A 17,890-nucleotide genomic window follows, 5' to 3' on the forward strand; every position below is an offset into this window, starting at 1 on the left:
GGGGGAGAAACAGGGTGATGGGGGAGATCTGCCCAGAGGTGCAGGAGGGAACTGGGTGTCTGAACACCATGTGAGGCGGGGATGTTTGAGCCCCGGGAGGCAGGGAGAACCCAAGCTCTCAGCACCAGCTGGGAACACTGGGGAAGCTGAATCCCTGTTATTCCTAGAGGCCTGTCCAGTCCCCAGTCTGCTGAATCCCTGTTATTCCAAGAGGCCTGTCCAGTCCCCAATCTGCTGAATCCCTGTTATTCCTAGAGGCCTGTCCAGTCCCCAATCTGCTGAATCCCTGTTATTCCTAGAGGCCTGTCCAGTCCCCAATCTGCTGCATCCCTGATCTGGCCAGGCTGGTCCAGTAGACAGATGGCCCAGGGGATGAGTTTATTCAGTTCTTTATTGGTTGTCTAGGCCCTAAAGCTGCCCTCAGCATAGGGTCTCCATGAGCTGCACAGAAAGACCTGCCACCTAAGGGGACCAGGAAAGAGACAGAGGTGGTCCTTATCCCAACATACTCTCCCACCCTTAGGAGCTTACATTCTGGCACTGAAACTTCTGGGGGTACAAACCTGTAGCCACAAAGTTTATATCTCATCATTCTCCAGTTGAACAGCATGAACCTCAAACTCATTTTGGGCATTCTTAGGTTCCAGTGTTTCCCCTGGAAGCTCTTCTGCATCCTTTCCAGTGTCCCTGGCCTCTGCCTGGCCCTCAGCCCCTCCTCCAGGGCCTGGAGCTTTGCCTCCAGCCTCTGCCTGGCCCTCAGCCTCCCCTCCGGGGCCTGGAGCTTTGCCTCCAGCCTCGGCCTGGCCCTCAGCCTCCCCTCCGGGGCCTGGAGCTTTGCCTCCAGCCTCCTGTACGGGCTCCAAGGCTTCTACCTGTCCCCCAGCTTCTCTGGGACCCAGGGCTTCCTGTGCTTCTTGTCGGGACGGGCTTCCTAACAAGGACTGCCTCCTGGAATCTTGTGGCTCCGGGGGCTCTTTGTGCTCCGAGCGCCTTGGGGCCTGTCCTGGGAAGTTGATGAGCTCTGCAGGGGTCATGAGCCCATCTCCATTCAGGTCCTGGGTCTCGAGCACCTTGTCCACTACCAGGATCACCTGTGGAAGCACACAGTTGCTGTGGGGTCTAGTGACCAGAGATATTTCCCAGAGCCCTGACCCTCCCAACACCCCTGCCCCCATCTCTGCCATGCAGGCCTTGAGCATTCCTGGGGATTCACTAAAAGAGTCATGATGAAAAAGACCAAAGCCCCAAGGATCTGGGTCTCCTTCACAGCAAAAGGGCTTACTGGGTTAGTGGTGGGAGAGTCAGCAGCTCCAGGGGCTAGAGCTGCTGTCAACATGGACAACAGCTCCAGGCCATCCAGCTGTCCACTCTGGTCATAGTCGTGGAGGGCAAAGAGGTAGAGCAGAACTAAGGAAAAGAAGCTGGATCAGAAGAGGCGTCACCTCCCAGAGGCTGAGGGACAGGGTCAGGTGGAGGAGGCAGGAGGCACCAGGATGGCCGGGGTCGGTCCCAGCGCTGGCTGCCCTGAGCCTCACGTCCACTAGCCCGTCAGTCCAGCCCTCACCCTGCTCCCGGTTCATGTGCTCCGGCTCCTCTTCCACCCTCTCCAGTCCCTTTAGGTAGCTCTGTAGGAGTCTGACAGAAAAGTGGAAAATCAGTCCATGAGAGGCCAGTCCGCAGCCCCAGGCCTAATTCTTAGCCCCCAGCCCAGCCTACTCACCGGAGCTGCTCCTGGCCTGGCTGGAAGGGGTTGGGTGGGGGCTGCTGCACTTCAGGGTCCAGCCTGGAGGAGGGAGGAGGGACCAGGCTTGCAAGAGCCTCCCTGAGGGCCCAGCCTACCAGCCTTCTGCTCCCAAGCTCCTGGCAGAGTTGTCTCCCCAGACCCAAAGGGAGTTGCTCTCCCAAATTCACCAAAACCTTGTGGGGAGGAGGTCTCCTCAGAAGCAGAACCTCACTCCCTCAGACCCTGTTTACAGAGACCTAACTTAGATGGTAAGTAAGTGAAAACCCCCATAAAACACCTGGGAAGATAGAGGCCAGATGAGGCCACACCTCGACGACACAAGCTGGAGACCAGGAAAACAGCGCAGCCAGGAGCAGGACAACGTAGGTGGTGGCAACAATTCTACTTTGATGCTGGGGCCAAGGGGCAGGTCTCTGGCTAAGCTCAGAGGCATCACCCACTTTGATACAGACCCCATTTACACCACAACACAAACTGGCCTCTTTTTTCCCCTCCAAACTGAGGGCATATATGTTGGTTTTGGAGTTTCAATCTGCTTAGGGCCTCCGTCAGGCTGGTGTGGCTCAATGGACTGAGTGGTCCTGGTTTGATTCCCCGTCAGGGCACATGCTTGGGTAGCAGGTTTCCGGCTGGATCTCCAGGAGGGGGCGTGCAGGAGGCAGCCGATCTGTTACTCACATCGATGTTTCTCTCTCTCTTTCCCTTCCACTCTCTCTAAAAAAATCAATAAAATATATTAAAAAAAATAAAGTTCAAGATTTGCTTTCAGTCCTGAACAAGGCTACCTGTTTGCCCAAGTCATTCTAGAACTCTGACACCAGAGAGCCGATCCTGTGTCTGTCCCCCACCCCACCCAGCATACACGCTGCATAGGTACAAGAAAGGTATTCAAAGAGAGTGGAGATGATTTGCTAATGACCTCTATTTCTTTGGCATTCCTACTCTCAGGTCCTTTTTTTTTTTTTTTTTTGGAGAGAGAGAGAATGGGAGAGGGAGAGAGAATCATCTATGAGAGAACATCAATCGGCTGCTTCCTGCACGCCCCCTAGTGGGGATTAAGTCCGCAACCTCAGCATGTGCCCTGATGGAATCCAACAGTGACCTCTTGGTGCATGGGACGAAGCTCAGTCCACGGGGCCACACTGGCCAGGCCCACTCTCAGGTCTTGATAAGAGGACTGCAGCCTCTTCCCTGGCCCATAGCTTCTTCCCTGTGCTTCACATCTCATTGGAACTGAGCTCCCGGCTCCAAAGGAGTCCAGCAGACACGTATTCCATGCCCACTTTGTGTAGAGCATTCTAACAGGCTCAAGGCAGAAAAGTTGAGGTGAGTGGGCAGGGATACAGAGGTCAGGTAGCATATATCCCAGAGTCCTTCCACCCAAGGGTCCTATCACACCCTGGGATTCTCCAGAGACTCCCCTTGCTCCCGGCCCAGGGTCCTGACCTCTGAATCCTGTTACCTTGTGGTTCCATCCTTGGGAGCAGCCTGACTCAGGGGCAGCAGCAGCAGCACTAACATTCTCATCACCAAAGGTAACATTCTTCCTGGTACTGGAACAGGTAACATCTTCCTAGGAGCAGAGTTAGGGAGTCGGGGGGAGGGAGGGCCTTCCACAGAGTGGAGGATTGGTGGGTTACAGGGAACATCTTCGCTCCCTGCCCCCCAGGTAACAGGGCACAGGGACATCGATGATCCCCAGTGCAACTCTGCTTAAAATAAATTTGCCTCCAGATCCAGTGTGTCGAGTGTCCAAAGGCCTGCTCTGGAAGTGGCGCTGTGCGGGAGCCCCTCCCCACGCCCCACTCCTCTTGCCCTGCAGCCCCGGTGCTGCGAGGAATGCAGTTTAAATACATCTGATTCAGTGCAGTCCACTCGCTTTACAGATGAAAACTGGCTCAGAGAGGTTAAGAAAAGGGCCAAATTAGAAACACAGAGATCACAAAAAGACCAAGACTTAAACAGGGAGGCAGATTGTTAGTTTGTATTTACGAAAACCTCACCAAAGAACAAATCAAAAGAAGCACAGACTCCTTGAAACAGGTCTAAACTCAGGTAGGGATTGAAAACACAACAAACCAGGGTCAAACCAACAGTGGCCCAGGAACAGGTATTTACTAAGTGCAAGTGGGAATCAGATCCCAGTATGAAGGAAAAAGCAAAAACTTTCCCCTTAGACTTACACAACAAAACCACTGGCAACAAAACCACTCAATTATATAAAAACAGTCAAATAGAGAGAGGTTCAATCAAAAACACAGAGCATGGACCTTTCTGATCAGTTCCAAGTGTGTGTACGTAGCATGTGAGTTCCCGAGGAAGCAGTGCCCATCAAAGCCAAGGCCTGAGACCCCACGCCTATGTCTAGGTAGACAAATCACTGGGTGCCTGGTCTAGGCAGAGAATGAGGAACCCTCTGAAACGATGCCCTACACACTGGCTGGCACTGACTTTTTCTGAAGAAAGGTTTATAGCCTTCAGCAGATTTTCAAAGAGTTCCATGACCCCGAGAAGCTTCAGAACCACTGCAAGGGTTGACATGAGCTTCGTAAGAGATGCAGAAGAGCAGGTGAGCAGGTTAACAGGAAGATACATGGGGGACCTGGCTGTAGCTGGGCCAGCAGAGATGCCCTGAGGAAGCAGAAGCAAAACAGGGAAGTCCACATGAGGGTGAAGCTACCGAAAATCCTACAAACTGCTTCCAGTTTTCTATGTATATGTTGACCCCAAAGGATATAGTGAGTCTACATAGTTGGTCCACAACCCTCAGTGGCCAGATGGGTTCTGAAGCCACAGCTGCCTCAAAGGTGTTCACAAACATCAGCTGGCAACATAGGTCCTTGTGCTTTGTTGTACCAAGGAGAGAAGACAAGGTCTTGGGCCCCTGCAAGGGAGGCAGCTGGAACTGAGGTCTCTTTACTAACTGGGGACCCTTAGAGGTCCCACCACAGTGGATACCCCTCAGTAGAAGAGTGGACTAGAGAAACATTCAGGCCTCCATGTCTGGGAGTATGCTAGTAAATGTCCAGTGAAAGTAATTCTAGTGCTGGATAAAAATAGAAAGCATCTTTTCAAATGCAATGAGTTGGCAAGAAAGTAAGACATTCTCAGTACAAAAGCAGTGAAACCAGTAATCCTAAGGAAAAGTCAGTTTGTGGTCAGCTTTTGCCTTAAGAGCATTTGTCAAACCAACCCCTGGTGAACTTGAGTTATCAGTTTTAGTGCTTTGTGCAACAGAGGAGACAAGAGAGAAAGCCTGGACCCATGCAATGTGAGGAGACTAATGGGAGATTCAAACAGCTCAACTCTCAATCTAAGGGTGAACAAAAAGTAAATTTTCTCGGAAGAAGGAAAACACAGAGTCATGCTTATTTTTACTTTGGTGCTGGGTAGAAAGGAGAAAAATATCTTCCCTGCGAATTTGTTATAAGCCTGTTCTAAGGTAGGTTCGAAGCCAAATTAATGCTACCTCTGTGGTTCAGAAACCTAGAGCAGATGGTGTATTTTGAAGTGGTACCTGGTTGACAATACCCCCAGTTGATCCACAGAAGAAAACGTACACCTTGCCCGAAAGAACACAACTCCAATCCAGGGCTCAAAGAAGTTCCATAGGTAAAGTTTCAAGGAGCATGAACTCACAGCCAGAAGTCATAAACACTGTGAATAAGAATAGCCAGCTAAACAACAGCAGGCAAAACCAGATTTGCAAAAACCAAAGGTATTGTAATTATCCCACACAGAATATTAAAAATATTTAATACATTTAAAGAATTTAAAGAGAAGCTTTAAACTATGAGAAAGGAATAAGAGCATAAAAATGACCAAGTAGATTTGAAGATGAACCAAATATAACTTATGCAAATATAAAGAAAAGATTGATTTAAAAAAATACAAGTGGGGCGCTGGCCAATTTGGCTCAGCAGTTGGAGCGCTGGCCTGCAGACCAGAGAGTCCCCAGTTTGGTTCCCACTATGGGCATGTACCCTAGTTGCAGTTTTTCCCCAGCCCCGGTTGGGGTCATGTGGGTGGCAGCCACTGGATGTGTCTCTCTCACATCGATGTTTCTGCCCCTCCCCCCCCACCGCCCTATCTGAAGATGGGTGCAAAAGTGTCCTCGGGTGAGGACAAAAAAAATAGAATGAGTGGGTTAAACAGATACAGATGATGTAAGAATTAGAACTGGAAAATAGATCTGAATAAATTATTCAGAATACAGTTTGTGGGGGAGGAACAGAATTTCCTCTACCCTCAAGGTTCTTCCAGATGGTCTAATAATCAAATAGACATGAGACAGATTAGCAAGAGAAAATAACCAAATTTAATACATACATATGTATGGGAACCCCACGTACAGGAGAGAGTCAGAGACCTCACATGCACAGGAGGTTCAGAGACAGGAAGGGGGATCAGGTATGTAAGACATTCTGAGCTAGGGAGGAAGATAATGCACCTTGGGGACTTAAAAGGGTCATTGCAGTATAAGAAAAGTAGATGTTTGGTAAATAGAAGTTTGTCATGCCCTATAGATTGGTCAGAAGACATTATCTCTGATAATTTCCTATTATAGGCAAGGTCCCTAATTCAAATTCTTCCAGGCAGTCAAGGAAGGGACAGAAGTTTCTCCTGAGCCACAGCTAAAGTTGCCCTTAGCTCAAAACAATCTGCATACCACAGAAGCATGTCTTGGGGTAACTAGCCCTGAACCCCCACAAGTTCATTGAGTCAAAGACATAGAAAATATTTCCAAAAGCTTAAGTGGCAAGGAGGGTGGAGGAGATAATAGAGAAAATTAGAAGCAATATTTGAAGAAATAACAGTTGAGATTTTCCCAGTATGTTGCAAAACACTAATATTCCAATCAGGAAGCCTAACAATTCCAGGCAGATGAAATAAACAGAAATATAAATGAACAAAGAAAGAAAGAAACAGAAATACATAACTAAAACTTTTGTGAAATTAGAGAACACCAAGAAAAAGAAATGGTCTTTAAAGCAGTCAGAAAAAAAAGACAAATCACCTAAAAAGGAAGAGTAATTTGACTGACGGCTGATTTTCAAGAGTTACAGTGATGCCAGAGTACAGTAGTGAAGTTTTTTTTGTTTTTGTTTTTGTTTTTTATCCTCACCCGAGGACACTTTCCCATTTTTTGTTCAGGTAGAGTGGGAGGGAGAGAGAGGAACAGAGAGAGAGAGAGAAACATCGATGTGAAAGGAACACATCGAGTGGCTGCCACCCGCAAACTGCAACCGAGGTATGCGCCCTTAGCGGGAACCGAACCCGGGTCTCTCAGGACCGCAGGTCGACGCTCTAACCGCTGAGCCAAACCGGCCAGGGCCAGTAGTGAGGTTTTTAAATTTGTTTCAAGGGGGAGAAATTGCCATTCTAAAATTCTATTCTCAGCAAAATTATCTTTCAGGAATTAGGTGAAACAAAAATAATTTTAGATAAACAAATTAGAGAACTTACCAGCAACATCCCTTTATTAAAGGAAATTCGAAGGGATCTATTTTAAGAAAAAGAAAAATGACCCTATTAATGTCCCAAGGGTTTAAAGTGCAGGAAAAAATGGTGAGGAAAAAAATCAGAAAGTGTGTGAGAAAATATAAACAAATATAGACTATTACACTATGATAATTATGTTAATATATGGGGCAAAAAAGGTGGATTGCACTACAATATTAGACTACAATAAGATATAAGGTGAGGATGGTTGTTTGGGAAGAGAAATGACATACTGCTCAACTTTGTAAATATAGGTGTACAAATATTAAGGATAGCAACTAAAAATAGAAATGGAATGCATGACCTCAAACCAGTACAGAATAAAATGAATGGAATTTTTTAAAAAATTACTTCAAAGGGAGACAGGAAAAGGGGAAAAAAAGAAACTAAAAAGTGAAAAAGGAAGACAAAAGAAAGCACAAAATAATATGGTAAAAGAGATCCAAATATATCAGTAATCATAATATAAATTGTATGAACTCATCAGTTAAGAAATAGAGATTATCAAAATGTATATAAAACAAAATACAGTTATATGCAATTGTCAAGAGATTAAACTAAAAAAATAAAGACACAGAAAGGTTGAAAGCAAAAAAGAAAGAAAGAAAGAAAGAAAGAAAGAAAGAAAGAAAGAAAGAAAGAAAGAAAGAAAACATAAAGCAATACTAGACAAAGAAAGCTGGTATAGCTTTAATGACATTATTAGACTGGACTTTAGGGTGAAAAATGTTATTTAGATAAAAAGAGTATCATTAAAATGCACAAAACTTGAATCCCCTAGGAAGATATAGTTCTGAACTGGTATGTAACTAATAACAGCTTTAAAATATCTAAAAAAAAAAATTGGTGTAACAGTACACACCTATTAGAATGGTCAAAATCCACAACACCAAATGCTAGCACGGATATGAGAACTGTCATTCACTGCTGGTGGGAGTGCAAAATGGTAAAGCCACTTTGGAAGCCACTTAGGTAGTTTTGTACAAAACTAAACATATTTTTACCATATAACCCAGCAATTACACTCCTTGGCATTTACCCTAAGGAGTTAAAAGCTTATGTCTACACAAAAACTTGCACACAGATGTTTATAGCAGCTTTATTCATAATTATCAAAACCTGAAAGCAACCAAGATGTCCTTCAGTAGGTAGATGGATAAACTGTGGTACATCCAGATAATGGAATATTATTCAGCAATGAAAAGAAATGACCTAACAAGCCAAGAAAAGACACGGAGGAACATAACATGCATATAACTAAGTGAAAGAAGCCAATCTGAATAGGCCACATACTGTATGATTCTAACTATATGACATTTGAGAAAAGGCAAAACTATGGAGACAGTAAAAAGATCAGTGATAGCCAGGGGTTGGAGGGGGAAGGGTTGAATAGGCAGAGTACAGAGGATTTTTAGGGCAGTGTAAAAGACTGTATGATACTATAATGATGAATGCAGGTCATTATACATTTATCCAAACCCACGGAACCTATGACACCAAAAGTGAACTCTAAGGTAAACAATAGACTTGGGTGATTATGATCAGTATAGGTCCACCAGTTCCTCATGTACCACTGTGGTGGGGATGATGATAATGGGGGAAGTTATCCATGTATGGGTGCAGGGGGTAAATGGGAAATCTCTGTTCCTTCCTCTCAAATTTTCCATGAACCTACAACTGTCCTAAAAATAAAGTCTTTTAAAAAAATACCTGGCATCTGGCCAGTTTGGCTCAGCAGTAGAGAGTCGGCCTGTGGACCAATGAGTCGCGGATTCAATTCCAGTCAAGGACACGTACCTCGGTTGCGGTTTGTCCCTGCCCCTGGTCAGGTTGTGTGGGAGGCAACCAGTTGATGTGGTTCTATCACATGTCTCTCTCCCCCCCACCCACTCTATCTAATGATAAATGGAAAAATATTCTTGGGTGAGGAATTAAATAGATAGATAGATAGATAGATAGATAGATAGATAGATAGATAGATAAATAAACAAATAAATAAATAAATAAAATGCCTGGCATAACTACAAGGAGAAAGATCTAATCTGCCATGATAATGGAAGAATGTAACATACCACATTCAGTAACTGAACGATTAAGCAGACCCAAAATTAGTAAGAATGTAAAAAATTGAATAAAACATTTAATAAGCCTGAGCCAATGGGCAAATAAAGAACCCCACTTCAATCACTTAGCAAATACATATGCTTCTCAATATACATGGAATATTTATAAAAACAGACAAGTAGTATGCCAGAGAGTAGGCTCAATGAATATTAAAAAAACAATCTCATATTATGTTATGTATCTAAAATGCAATTACATTAGAAATCAATAACACGAATGATATGAAAAACCTTATATATGGAAATTTAAAAGGTGTGCTTACATATGGATCAAAGAAGATAATGGAACTTGTTAAATACTTACAATTGGATAATACTGGAAAAACATACATCAAAATAAGATATACAGCTAGAGCAGTATTGTAGGGAAAATGGATTCATTTAAAAAAGCTTGTAACAGAAAAAAGGCTAAAGTTCATGAGTTACGCTTCCAAGTAAAGGAGCAGTAAAACAGAATAAACTTTAAGAAATGAAAAGAAAGGAAATAATAAAAGATAACAGAAATGAAAAATACAATAGAGAGCAGCAACAAAGCCAAACAATGGTGTTTTTTAAAAGGACTAATAGAATACACTGCTGGCAATTTCCATTACAACAAAGAAAAGAGGCACAATAAACAATATTAGGAATGAAAATTCGAACATGACAACAGAAATAGAAAAAATCTGAAAAGTTAGCAGATAATAAATAGCCAATTTCCTAGAAAAACTTAAAAGCAAAACTGAAGCAAAAAAATAGTAAATTTTAATAGTTTGGTAATCATGAAAGAAATTAAAGAATCAGTGAGTATTAACCTATATTGCTTGAGGAATTACAAATCTGAACTGTTTTTAGAAAGCAATCTGCAAATGTGTATTAATTGCCATGATTCTCTGATCCAACAAAACCATCCTGGGGATTACATAAAGAGGAACATAAATGGAAAAGAAGTTATAAGGGTATATAACTGTTAATATTAGTCAAAGAAAATGTAAACAACTTGGAGGTCTAACATTTAGGCAATGGCTAAGCAAATCATATTATATGACAGAACCATTAAACATGATAAAAATTTCAAACTCATACGTTTTAAAGAAACAATGGACAGATTTGAATACATTAAAAGTTAAGCTTCTGGCCCTGGCCAGTTTGGCTCAGCGGTTAGAGCGTCGGCCTGCGGTCCGGAGAGACCCGGGTTCGGTTCCCGCTAAGGGCACGTACTTCGGTTGCAGTTTGTCCCCGGCCCTGGTTGGTCGTGCGGGTGGCAGCCACTCGATGTGTCCCTTCACGTCGATGTTTCTCACTCTCTCTCCCTTCCTCTCTCTCCCTCCCACTCTATCTGTACAAAAAAAAAAACAAGAAAAAAATAAAAATAAAAGTTAAGCTTCTGTATCAGGAAAAATACCATAGAAACTCCACGGAGACTGAGTGAAAATCCAAGAATTGCAGAGATATGTGCCTAACCCAGGAGGATTACAGAGAAGGCCCAGCCAGCCCACCTGCGTGCTCAGGAAGCAATGGCTGAAGGAGGATCTAGGGGAATGGCCACCTCACCCAGCTCTTTGTACTCAGTGCTGCTGGTTTGAGGGGTGGGAATTCAGGGGTCATCTGAGGGCTCCAGGCTCCAAGGTGGAAGGAGGGGCACAGAATGGCTGAGCGGGCCAGCTGGCCAGAAGGAGAATGCCAAAGGTATGGACCATGGAACTAGATGCCACAGAGGACACCATGGGAAGCACTAGCAGAAGTTAAGACCTTTGGTGACAAAGACCAAGGGGATGAGCATCCTTAGGGAAGGAAAATGTAAATATAAGTTTGTAGAATAAGGATAAATGTTACTTGTTTCTCTAATATTTGTTAAGCACTATCTTATAAATTAATATAAAGTAGAATTAGTTATTCTTTTTCTTCCTTAAAGCTACAAATCTTAAAACAATGATTAAGAGAACCCGGCCGGTGCGGCTCAGTGGTTGAGCATCAACCCATGCACCAGGAAGTCACCAGTTCTATTCCTGGTCAGGGTCTATGCTCAGCTTGTGGGCCAGATCCCCAGTGGGGGGCATGCAGGAGGTGGCCAATCGGTGTTCTCTCTCATCGATGTTTCTATCTCTCCCGCTCCCTTCCTCTCTCTCTAAAATCAATAAAGAAAAAAAGAGAAAGACAGAATTGCTAAAGAATGGATAGTTTGAGTCCCAACCTCAGGCTCTGCAACTCACTAGCGGTGTGACCTCTGTGTTTCAGGTTCTCCACCTGCCACCTCTCATGGGGTGTGATCAGGTTAAGAGACCAGGTATGTAAAGCACAATACCTGGCTTCTTTCCTTCCAGAAGTTTTTGTGGACAGCTGGGCAGTGGCTTCACCGATCATCCTGGTCTCCCCACCTGAATACCCTCTAGTTGCTTTCTCCTCCCCATCTGTTTACTGCCAGGACCTAGGCCAACAGGAGGCACTGAGTAATTTAAATCCCCCAGAGCTGTCAAAACCTATTATTCAGGCTTAATAAATCATCCACTAGCAGTGCCTTCTAAAAGAGGACAAAGAGCCCTGGCCAGTTTGGCTCAGCAGTTAGAGCATCAGCCTGCAGTCCAGAGAGACCCGGGTTCGGTTCCCGCTAAGGGTACGTACCTCGGTTGCAGTTTGTCCCCGGCCCTGGTTGGGGTGTGCGGGAGGCAGCCACTCGATGTGTCCCTTTCACGTCGATGTTTCTCTCTCTCTCCCTTCCACTGTATCTGAACAAAAAATGGAAAAATGTCCTTGGGTGAGGATTTAAAAAAAAAAAAAAGAGGACAAAGAATAGCTCTAGTGGTAGCAGCTCAAGCATGGGGGGAAGTACCACCAGATCTCACTAATCTCTTTCACGAGGCCAACTGTGCTGGTTCAAAAAACAGATTTACAAATTCTTTGACACTCCTTCCCACAAAAGCTGAAGTAGATGGACTTAACACCTCACTTCTAATGAATAGATGAAATGATGCTGCGTGACTTCCAAGTCAGTTTTAAAAGGCGACATCGTGTATGCCTGGTTCTAGTTCTCTCTCCCTCCCTTGACATGGAGATATGCGCCTCTGGAGCCCAGAGCCACCATGATGAAAAGGCCAAATGGGGAAACCACACAGACATAGAGATGCCTGAGGAGCCCCAGCCATTCTGGCCTCCAGCTGCTCAAACCTTCCCGGCCCAGGGGCCACACAAGTGAGAGCAAAACTTTAGGTGATTCCAACCCCCAGCCTTCAGGCTGCCTCAGCCAACACAGAATGGAGCAGAAATGTACTTGTTTCCACAGCCCTGCCCAAACCACACACTATGAGCAAAGTCAAGGCTCTTGTGTTCAGCCACTAAGTTTTGAGGCAATCTGTTGTCACAGTAATTAGAACTGGTTTCATGAGTGTATGGCCTGCTCTAGGAAAGGCCCTGTGCTTAGTCTAATGCTCTGCTGTCGTCATCTTGAAATTCTTTATCTTATTTTTGCACTGGTAAGTATGTACCTGGTCCTGAAAAGTATATACCTGTCCCTGAACCCTGCCTGCATGAATTACTATCCCTCATCTCCTCTTGGTCCTATGTATCTGTCACATATATACAGCTATTCAGTATGTGCAATCGACAGAGAACAGAGCTTTGGAACCAGCCAGACTTAGGTTCAAATCCCAGCCTCACTACTGACTGTCCCTATGACCTTGGGTAAGTTAATTATCCTCACTAAACTTTAGTTACCTTATCTGCATAATGGAGAGAGTACTTACAGCACAGGATTAGAGTGGATATTAATTGGATAATTAATTACTTCTTGTACAAAGTAATATAGTAACCTCTCATTCTCGTCCCTGCCTCTTCTCCATTTTTGTTTTGTTTTTATTTATTTTTATATCTTTTTCATTTAAAGAACCCTCCATACCCACATCAGATTAATTTCCCTTTGCTAGAACTCCACTGCTCCAAAACCTTCAATGGCTCCCCATTTCTGTTATAGTCCAGAGTGCTCAACTGGGCATTCAAGGCCCTCTACAGTCAGATATCAAATTAGACTCATCTTCCAGAGATTCATCACACTAACACTCTACCTCAAACAGAGGGATTAGTGTAGTCTCCTGACACACTTTTCACTTTCACTTTTTAATGCTTTTACCCAAGCTGTTCCACCCCTCCCTGGAATGTCCTGGACCCTCGTGACAACCTTAGCATTCTGGTTGTAGTCCACTTCATAAACTTAAGTAAGGGCATGTGGACTTTTAATGTTATCTGACTGATATTCTCTCAAGCAATGTTTTCAACTGACTTTTTAAAAAAATCCTCACCCGAGGATATTTTTTCATTTATCTTCAGATAGAGTGGGGGGGGGTGGGGAGAGAGAAACATCAATGTAAGAGAGACATACCAACTGGCTGTCCCCAGCACAACCCCAATCAGGGCAGGGACTGAACTGCAACCAAGGTATGTGCTCTTGACCGGAACTGAACCCGTGACTCTTTGGTCCGTGGGCCGACACTCTAACCGCTGAGCCAAACCTGCCAGGGATCAACTGTGACATTTTTAGTACAGGTAACCCACCTCCCTCCATTATTTAAAGGAAGTCCAGCTAAGACACTTCTAATAATGAGTAATGAGGTAGACATACTGTGATGTGTTCACACACATTTCTAAGCATTTACAAAGCTTTCGTAAGCAAAAGAAATAAAGCAATTGTTGAACCACTGCCTGTCAGATAAAAATGTTCCTGATCATTTTCTATAACTATAATGTGTGTAAACATAATTTACCATAATGACCACATGAAAGCCACCATAACTGTTAGTTAACAGCTGTGACGTAATTCAGTAAAGTTATTCCCACCCTATATACACACACACACACACACACACACACACTCACATTCATGATGACCCTCTAGCTTCTGATTTCTTCAAGCCTTTGCACCAGGGCATGTGAGGTGAGCTGGCCTTGGAGTGAGACTTCTGATCAAATCCTTTCTCTCACAGTGCTAACGGTGTGGTCTAAGCAAGTGTCTTAACATCTCTGGGCCCTGGGATCTTCATTTTAAAAAACCAAGATAGCATCTATCACGTAGGGGCATGGGAGGATGAAGCCACTCGATAATCTAGTTAATGACTGGCAGTGAGCAGATGTTTCTTGAGTAGTTCAGAGACTCTAGGATGTGGCAGGGGCCTTTTGTCTTGCATAACTTCCCATCCACTGCAAAAAATGTCTTCCAAAGCATCCCTGTCAATGCCTATTCAGCCTTCACTTAACTTTGCCAGACGGGAGCCTACCACCTCCAGGGCATCCATTCCATTTCTGGCTAGTTCTGTTAGAAGTTATTTGGAACCGAATCCTCTCCCTTAACTTATCTCTCTGGCGCCTCCTGTGACTCCCAGCATCACCCACAACTCCCCCTTCCACCCACCCCCACTGCCCCGCCTACCCCCCACTCCTGCCCAGGAGAAGAGGCAGTGGCTATACAGCCAAAAGGGTTCCACACCTGAGAGCGGGGCTCCAGCCTGCCACTTCCAGCTGGGTGGTATAACCTGGGCCCCTCCCCACCCCCTTTTCTGCATCTGTCAAAGGAGGATGGAACTCTTGCCGGCACCCACTTCCCGGTGCTGTCAGAGCGACAAATGAGACAACCGGAGGGAAAAGTACTCGGATAATTGGGAAACCTCGTCATCACACAGAAGGAGCCCAGGCTGTCCACCTCTCCCTCTACCTACTTTCAGGGGTGACCCCCTCCCGAGAGCGCCCCGAGGCTAAGGCCACCTCCGCGGCCGCGCCGCCGGGATGCAGAGGGACTGCGCCTCCAGCATCCAGACTCAGAGGCCGGGAGCCGGCGCGGCCCCGCGGCCCGCCCCCCACGCGGCGCGGCGCGCTCCCCGCTGGCTGTGGTGAGGGTCCCCGGCCACCCCCAGCCCGCCGCCCGGGGCGGGGCTCGGACCCACCTGCGGCAGCGCGGCGAGGCTCAGGCCGGGGGCGCCTTTGGCGTCGCTCGGGGCTGTGCGCCAGCTCCTCGCCGCCCGGCCCTCCCCTGGGCAGCTCCACGTGGCCGCTCCACGTCGCCCTCCCGGCGGCAGCCGCCGCCCTGGCCGGGGCAGAGTCCTGGTCGCCAGCCGGAGGGCAGGGCACCCGCACCGCCCTGACCCGCCCAGCCGGCCCTCCGCAGCCTCCACCAGCCTCCCGCCACCCACAACCAGAGAGTGAGTGGGGTGTGTGTGTGTGGTGTGTGGTGTGTGTGTGGGGTGTGTGTGTGTGTGGGGTGTGTGTGTGGGGTGTGTGTGTGTGTGTGTGTGTGTGTGTGTGTGTGACAGAGACGGACAACTAGAGAGACAGAGAGACAAACAGGCTATGGTGAGGCTGCTGTCTATTAGACACATGTTTAGCTGTGGTGATGCAGGGGTCCAGATACTGTGACCAGGGGGGCAGGATTTGGGAGGAGGGGGTCAATGGGGAAAAAAAGGGGGGACATCTGTAATACATTCAACAACAAAGATAAGTTAAAAAACAGATATGAGTGACAAGATAGAATGTACTGTTAGTTTGTGTGATTGTGATTGGTGTATGTGGCTGTGTTTGAAGACCTTGTGACACAGTAAGAGATATTTTGCGTGACTGTGTATCCATTGTGACAGTATGGGCTTGAAAGAGTATGGCCAATGTGTGACTGACTGGCCATGGTGTGTGATGGTACAGGAGGATGTTAGTAGTATGTGTGTTAGGGTATCTGGGTGGACTCTTCCTGAGTTGTTGAGTGACAGCTGTGACTGCTGGTTTCCAGTGACTGTATCATTGTGTGGCTGTGCACATCACTGAGATATGGAGGGAGGTGGTCTGGAAAAAGTATAAAGTATCATCTTAAGGGTGATGGTGGCAGTTGTTTGCCAGCAGAATGTGGCTGTAGCTTTGTAGTAAAAATGGAGTGTCACCTACTTAAAACCATACACACACACACACACACACACACATATGTAAATAAATTGATTTTAGAGAAAGAGGAAAGGAGAGAGAGAGAGAGAAACATTGACATGAGAGAGGAACATTGATCAGCTGCCTTCTGTATGTACCCCAACTGGGGACAAACCTGCAACTTGGGCATGTGCCCCGATCGGGAATCAAACTGGCAACCCGTCCATGCACGGGACAATGCTCAACCAACTGAGCCACACTGTCCAGCTTGAGTGTCACCTACTTTTGTCACAGTGGTCAGTTCCTCCATCAAGGCTCCAGACTACATCCTCACCCACTGGCCCAAGGACTTAGTTCTTTGAATAAATGACTTTTTACCTCTCTGAAGTCTTCATCTTCTCCCTATCAGCTACTTCCCATCAGCATCCATCACAACAAACCCACTCCCTTCAGGTCATCCTGTCCTCTTTCCTGGGTGGAAGCTGATGAATGCTGCCTCCTTGGATCACGGTATCCATTGGTTTCAGCAACACCATTTCTCTCTATGTAGTCATTTCCTCTTAGTTTTATTCATGCTTCAGAATTCCTCTGGGCTCTTTCCTCAATCCCCATCTGTTCATGTAGCTTCCATTACTCCGTATTATATGTTGAATTGTATCCCTCAAATTTTTATATGTTGAAGTCCTAAACCCTAACACCTAAGAATGTAACCTTCTTTGGAAGTAGAGAGTCACTGCAGATATAATTATTGAAGATGATGTCATACTGGAGTAAGGTGGGTTCCTAATTTAATTAATATCTATACGAAATTGTGGACACACGCGCGCACACACACACACACACACACACACACACAGAATAGCATGTAAAGATGCAGACAGAGATTGGGGTGAAGCTTCTACATGCCAAGGAATGCCAAAGATTGCCAGCAAAGCACTAGAAGCTAGAGGAGAGGCATGGGACAGATTCTTCCTCACAGCTCTCAGAAGAAACCAGTCCTGCTGACACCTTGATCTTGGACTTCTTGCCTCCAGAATTGTAAAATAATAAAGTTTTGTTATTTAAGATACCCAATTTATTGTACTTTCTTATGGAAATCCTGAAAAGTTATATATTATCTAAATGCTGATGACTACTAAATCTCAAATTTCAATCTCTAAGCCCCAGACCAGAAATTGAACAGCCTAGTGATTTGTCCCTGGATCTTAATTTATAAGTGACAATACGAGAGGTCAATGCCATGGAAAGAAAAGTTGAATGTTACAGTTCCCCTAGAAACGAGAGGCATAGCTCGACCATAGGACCACAGTGAGGAGTACCAAGGTAGGTGAAAAGGCAGAAAGAAGCAGGAGGAAGATGTAGGCCACAGCCTTTATTAAGTGGGAAAGGTAAGGCAGGGCAGGGTAAACACCTTTGGATTGACTACTTTAAATATTTATGGTGGACTTTGGAGGCTGCCCCCACTTCTCTGGTACCTTGCCCTGTGTTGATTTAGGAGAGGGGAAATAATGGCGTGGTGTGTGAGTTAGATAAAGGAAGGGCTCAGAGTATGGACTCTAGATAATGAGATGTAAACAATTTTGGCCACTAGTTTGGTTTTGAGATTAATGGATGCCAATCAGATAAATACAGAATCTAAGAAAACACAATCTGA

At 45.5% G+C, this 17,890-nt stretch overlaps 1 protein-coding gene across 1 annotated transcript; it reads right to left on the reverse strand.

The window, feature by feature from the left end:
• Window positions 1-413: 413 nt before the first annotated feature.
• On the reverse strand, window positions 414-15,321 carry CGREF1 (cell growth regulator with EF-hand domain 1). The gene is made up of 6 exons (XM_036263286.1): window positions 15,276-15,321; window positions 3,207-3,317; window positions 1,721-1,783; window positions 1,565-1,635; window positions 1,283-1,407; window positions 414-1,091 (listed from the first exon to the last, which is right to left on the reverse strand). Exons 2-6 carry the CDS (start codon window positions 3,311-3,313, stop codon window positions 579-581), a joined length of 879 nt encoding a protein of 292 aa, XP_036119179.1. The 5' UTR covers window positions 3,314-3,317; window positions 15,276-15,321; the 3' UTR covers window positions 414-578.
• Between the last annotated feature and the right edge of the window lie 2,569 nt (window positions 15,322-17,890).

Source organism: Molossus molossus, unplaced genomic scaffold, assembly GCF_014108415.1.
Source record: "Molossus molossus isolate mMolMol1 unplaced genomic scaffold, mMolMol1.p scaffold_m16_p_15, whole genome shotgun sequence".
NCBI classification, from domain to species: domain Eukaryota; kingdom Metazoa; phylum Chordata; class Mammalia; order Chiroptera; family Molossidae; genus Molossus; species Molossus molossus.